This window comes from Carlito syrichta, unplaced genomic scaffold (genome assembly GCF_000164805.1).
Source record: "Carlito syrichta isolate Samal-C Ts95f unplaced genomic scaffold, Tarsius_syrichta-2.0.1 Scaffold104997, whole genome shotgun sequence".
NCBI classification, from domain to species: domain Eukaryota; kingdom Metazoa; phylum Chordata; class Mammalia; order Primates; family Tarsiidae; genus Carlito; species Carlito syrichta.
The window spans coordinates 6,522-12,674 of NW_007049093.1; the positions used below are offsets into that span (position 1 = coordinate 6,522).

The following is a 6,153-nucleotide window of genomic DNA, read 5'->3' on the forward strand; positions in this document are numbered from 1 at the left end:
CGACGAGGGCTGGGAACGGAAACCGACCGCGGGTGTAGGAGGGGAGAAAGGAGTGGTAACCATAGCAACGCTGCCTTGCTTTGGGGGGCGAGGGTGAGTCGTTAGGATCGTGGATGGGATTTGGGAAAGTGTGCGGGATGTGTCGCGAACGTGAGAGGTGGCGTTTGCGTGTTTGTTTAAGGGGACCCGACCGGCTGGAAATTCTGGGAAGTCCAGGGAGGGGTGCGGCTGAAGCCATGGCTAGCAAAGGAGGCAGATGTCGCGACTGGGTCACGCAGGCTCTGTTTTGCATATCTTGGCCTGGAACACATCTCCCTGCCTTAGGCAAGAGTTCAGAGTCACATCCTGGGATGAAGTGGGCAGTGTGTGTCCTGCTCTCCCTGACCCTGAGTCATGGCCTGGGGTCCGGCTTAAGCCTGGGCCTCTGTGTCTACCCTTATGACTACCTCACCTCCCTTGATGCTGATTCTGATGTGTGGTGACAGCTTTCTTCTGAGCTCGTAGCACTTGATATAAGTTACATGGCAGTTTCTCTTAAAAGTGCAGTTCATTTGTAGGGAGCTGGGGCCCCAAGTGGGATTAATGTCCTCACGGGAGCTGGTGCAAGGCCAGGGTGATACTAACCTCCTGAAAGTGGAACGAATTGAGCCAGCAAATAGATCAGCTTAGCCACCTGCCCAGCGGCCACAATGGAGTGTGTCAGGGGCTCTTCACTGGGTTGAGTCCCAGGACTCCATCAAGGCTCATCTAGTTTAGTGTCATCTTCAGGTAACTGCTTATTTGTTTATTTATTTATATTATTTGTTTAAGTTGGAGTCTCACTTGCCCAGGCTAGAGTGCAGTGTCAGGATCATGGCCACTGAAGCCTCGACCTGCTGGACTCAGGCGATCCTTCTGATCCAGCTTTTTAAGTAGCTGGAATCACAGGCACATTCACTCCCCGGCTAATTTTTATTTATTTATTGTAGAGATGACATCTTGCCAAGTTGCCCAGGCTTATTTTGAACCCCTGAGCTCAGGCAATCCTCTCACCTCTGCCTCCAAAGTGCTGGGATTACAAGTGTGAGCCATGGCACCCAGCCCTCCCCCAACTGCCAACTGCTGTTTTTTTTTTCTAGTTGGAGTCTCACTCTGTCGCCCAGGCTGGAGTGCAGTGGCATGCTCACGGCCACTCCAGCATTGACCTGCTGGAGTCTACCAGTGATCTTTCTTCCTCAGCCTTCCAAGTACCGGGAACTACAGGCGTGTGCTATCACGCCTGGCCAATTTTTTGATTTATTATAGAAATGACGTCTCGCCAAGTTGCCCAGGCTGTTCCTGAACATGTGGGCTCAGCCAATCCCCTCATCTCGGCCTCCCAAAGTGCTGGGATTATAGGATTGAGCTACCGTGCCCCCCCCTTTAAAGTCAGTATCTTACTCTGTCACCCAGGCTGGACTGCAGTGGCATGATCTCGGCTGACTCACCGCAGCCTCGACCTTCTGGGCTGAGGAAACACTTCTGCCTCAGCCTCCCAGGGAGCTGAGACTACAGACCCGTGCCACTACACCTGGGTTATTTTTTTTTTTTTTTTGTGAGTTGATGTCTTGTTATAGTGCCCAGGCTGGTTCTGAACTCCTGTGCTCAAGCAGTCCTCTCACCTGGGTTTCCCAAAATGCTGGGATTACAGGCGTGAGCCACAGTGCCTGACTCAGTCTTCTTAACTGGTCTCCTGGTCTCCCAAACTGGAGTGAACTGGCACAGTTATGGTTAGCTCACTGCAGCTACAACCTCCTGGGCTCAGACAATTCTTCCGCCTCAGCCTCCCAAGTAGTTGGGACTACTCTCCTATCCATTCTTCACATGACAGTTACTTGTGCCTCTCACCTGCATATGACTATTTGTTATTTCTTGCTGTCAACAGGATCAAGTCCAGTCCCTTTAGGTGGCTCACAAGGCCCTTATCGTGCTGCCTTCTTTGTCAGCTTCCCTTTGCGTCGTGTCCCCATCAGCCTGCATTCTGACTCCATTCACACTGAGTGCTTTGTACTGTTATTTTCCACCATTGGGACTGCAGTTGCGTGTGCTGTTCCCTCTGTTTGGAAATCTGTCCCCTGCTTCTCCTTCCCATATCACTAGGCTGATTGTTCTAGATGTTACTTCCTCCAGAAATTTTCCCTGATTGGGAAAATAACCTGAAGCAGTGACTGATGTGAGGAGAGAGAGAAGCATTGTTCTTTGAAGGTGATGGAGGGATCAGAACCCAGGGAGATGCCTGGGAAGAAATGATGAAAGAGGTCCCAGGTGGGTTTTATTTATTTATTTATTTTTTGAATTGGAGTCTCATTCTGTTGCCCAGACTGGAGTGAGTGGCCACTCCTGGCCACCGCAGCCTCGACCTGCTGGGCTCCGGCGATCCTTCTGCCTCAGCCTTCCAAGCAGCTGGAACTACAGGCGTGCACCACCACGCCTGGCTGATGTTTTGATTTATTGTAGAGACGAGGTCTTGCCAAGTTTCCCAGGCTGGTCTTGAATCCTTGGGCTCAGGCAATCCTCTTGCCTCTGCCTCCCAAAGTGCTGGAATTACAGGTGTGAGCCACCATGCCTGGCTCCAGGTGGGTTTAAGCCACGCAAGTCAGGGCACATGAAGTGGACCCAGGTAAGATAGGCTACATTCCTAAGAGTGAATGTCCAGTGCCAAAGGTGCTTGAGTTCTGTTCTCTTCCAAAATCTGTCCCTCCCCATCCTGCCCTGTTTCTCCTGTCTTGCCATCACTAACTCCTGCTTAGACATGGCCAGTGAATGGAAGGCTTTTATGCATTTAAAGTTCTGACTGTTCGCAGGGAACCCAGGAAGGACCTGAGCGTCCTTCCCTCCTCTCCCACCCGTGCATGAGAGATTGATGGAAGGAAGCCTTGTGGTTGTTAGAAGTGTCCTGCCCTTACACGCCCCCCTTTGTCTGCCACAGAATCTGAAGAAGAGCTGGCACCCGCAGACCCTCCGCAATGTGGAGAAAGTGTGGAAGGCCGAGCAGAAGCATGAGGCTGAGCGGAAGAAGATTGAGGAGCTCCAGCGTGAACTGCGGGAGGAGAGGGCCCGAGAGGAGATGCAGCGCTACGCGGAGGATGTTGGGGCTGTCAAGTGAGTGAGGAGCAGCAGCCAGTGTAGGGTGGTAGGACATTGCAGGGCTGGCCCACAGGCCTCTCATCCTGTTGGTGAGTAATAACTGAGTGGTTCAGAGCATGGGTGTCGGAGTTAGACTGACTGGATTCTAAGGTGGGCTTTGCATGTACCAGCTGGCTGGGAGCAAGTTTTGTGTTTTTTTTTTTTTTTTGAGTTGGAGTCTTACTCTGTTACCCAGGATAGAGTACGTTGACATGCTCATGGCTACCGCAGGCTTGACCTGCTGGGCTGACGATCCTTCCATCTCAACCTTCCAAGTAGCTGGAACTACAGACACGAGCCAGAATCAGAGTCTCACTCTGTCACCCAGGCTGGAGTGCAGTGGTACACGCATGGCCACTGCAGCCTTGACCTACTGCGATACTTCCCCTCAGCCTTCCAAGTAGCTGTAACCACAGGCGTGTGCCACCATGCTCAGCTAATTTTATTTATTTATTTATTTGAGTTGGAGTCTCACTCTGTCGCCCAGACTGGAGTGCTGTGGCCGCTCCCGGCCACCGCAGCCTCGACCTGCTGGGCTCTGGTGATCCTTCCGCCTCAGCCTTCCAAGTAGCTGGAACTACAGGCGCGCACTACCACACCCGGCTAATTTTTGATTTATTGTAGAGATGAGGTCTCACCAAGTTGCCCAGGTGGGTCTCGAACCCATGGGCTTAGGCAGTCCACTCACCTCAGCCTCCCAAGGTGCGGGATTACAGGCTGAGCCACCAAGCCTGGCTTATTTATTTATTTATTATAGAGATGAGGTCTTGCCATGTTGCTCAGGCTGGTCGCGAATCCCTGAGCTCAGGCAATCCTCTCACCTCCACCTCCCAAAGTTCTGTGATTATAGGCTTAAACCACCGTGCCTGGCAAAGTGCTGGGGATTATAGGCTTGAGTCACTGTGCCTGGCCAGGAGGTCTGGTTTTAATAGTTGCTAGCCTCCCTCCTGACCTGTGTTTTACCCATACTGGAGAATCGGGAGAGCCTCTGATTGCTGTAAAGATATCACCACCTTTGGTATTCATCATAAAGGCCTCAGCATTGTCTTTGCAATTCACCAAGACACAAGCCTCCGTCTGGACTCCAATGGTGTGAGTGATGCTGGGTGGGCTAGATGGAGCCTGATCTAGCAGCCCATGATCAAGTCTTAATTACAGACTGTAGTGTTTCTCAGACCTTTTAATAGAAAAAAAAATTCTAAAAGGTCATGGCCCTTCAGTATTGTTTTAAATTATTCTCATTAAAAATGTCCAGGCTGTGAGCCCGCGAGTTCGAGACCCGCCTGGGCAACGAGACCTCATTTCTACAATAAATCAAAAAATCAGCCGGGTGTGGTAGCGTATGCCTGTAATTCCGGCTACTCGGAAGGCTGAGGCGGAAGGATCACCGGAGCCCAACAGATGAGGCTACGGTGGCCGGGAGCAGCCGCTACACTCCAGTCTGGGCGACCGAGTGAGACTCCAACTCAAAAAAAAAAAAAAAAAATGTCCAGGCTGGCTGGGTGTGGTGGCTCACACCTGTAATCCCAGCACTTTGGGAGGTGGAGGCAACAGGATTGCCTGAGTCAGGGGTTCAAGACCAGCCTGGGCAATATGGCGAGACTCATCTCTGCAATAAATCCAAAAATTTGCCGAGCCTGGTGGTGCACATCTGTAGTTCCAGCTACTTGGATGACTGAAGCTGAAGGATCGACTGAGTCCAGCAAGTTGAGGCTGCAGTGGTTGTGAGTATGCCACTGAGTCCAGCCTGGGCAACAGAGTGAGACTCTGACTCACAAAATATGGCTAGTTTGGTGTCTTATGTATGTAATTCCAGCACTTTGGGAGACGGCACTGTGAGGAAGAGGACTTGAGCCCAGGAGTTTGAGACCAACCTGGGCAACATAGTGAGACCTTGTCTCTACAAAAAATAAAAAAAATGTAGCTGGACATGGTGGTACACACCTGTAATCCCAGCTACTCAGGAAGCTGAGGTGGGAAGATTGCCTGAGCCTAGGAAGTCGAGCTGCAGTGAACCATGATTGTGTGCCACTGTACTCCAGCCTGGGAGAAAGAGTGAGGCCCTATCTCAAAAAAAAAAAAAAAAAAAAAGAAAGAAAAAAAAAATGAAAGCATAATATGAAGACTTTGTAAAGGAGGCTCAAGAGATTCTGAGCCAAGACCCATGCCTCAGGTCGAGGAAATCTGTCTTTCCTCATAAATTCCTTTATGTGTGAAAATGGTCTGTCCGCTTAGGCATAAGCTTCATGAAGGCAAGTACCATTTCTCATGCCTGCCACATGGTTATGGTGTTTTAGCCCATGGCAAATGCCTAGCATGTGTTCTGTGATCAGCTGTGGTCCTCTCTCCCTTGTGTTCAGGTTTTGGGGTAGGTTGCAGAAATCTACATTTTCTTTGATTGAATTTTTTTTCCTTGAACCAGGAAAAAAGAAGAAAAACTGGATTGGATGTACCAGGGTCCTGGTGGGATGGTGAACCGTGACGAGTACCTGCTGGGACGTCCCATTGACAAATACGTTTTTGAGAAGATGGAGGAGAAGGAGGCAGGCTGCTCTTCTGAGACGGGGCTCCTTCCGGGCTCCATCTTTGCCCCATCAGGAGCCAATTCCCTTCTTGACATGGCCAGCAAGATCCGCGAGGACCCACTCTTCATCATCAGGTAGTGACGAGGGACTGGGCGGGTGCTTCAGCACAGTGATCCTTCGAGACTCTGCTGAGGCCATTGATTCTCTTCTCTGTTGGTTTCCCCTTGGCTTTTATCTGCCATGTAAAAGCATCTGTCTCCATCTGGGCTTTCTGATCCTGGGAAGGAGGCTCTACGAAGGATGATGGATCTGGGCCATATGGAAAGATACTGGCTATGTACCAGCCCAGATGTAGTCATCTACGTTTGGTCCTTAAACAAAAATAGGAGTTAGAAACAAGGTGAAAGATGTCAGCAGCTTCTTAGAAATTTGTGGATGAGCTGGGCTCGGTGGCTCAACCTGTAATCCCGCACTTTGGGGGGCT

General features: G+C 50.7%; 1 protein-coding gene across 2 annotated transcripts in view; it reads left to right on the forward strand.

The window, feature by feature from the left end:
• CWC25 (CWC25 spliceosome associated protein homolog) overlaps window positions 1-6,153 on the forward strand; it is a 25,195-nt gene that overhangs the window by 220 nt on the left and 18,822 nt on the right. For both annotated transcript variants that reach the window (XM_008066432.1, XM_021716456.1), the window contains exons 2-3: window positions 2,948-3,120; window positions 5,567-5,803. In XM_008066432.1, coding sequence (XP_008064623.1) covers window positions 2,948-3,120; window positions 5,567-5,803 — 410 coding nt within the window. The remainder of the gene's footprint in view (window positions 1-2,947; window positions 3,121-5,566; window positions 5,804-6,153) is intronic.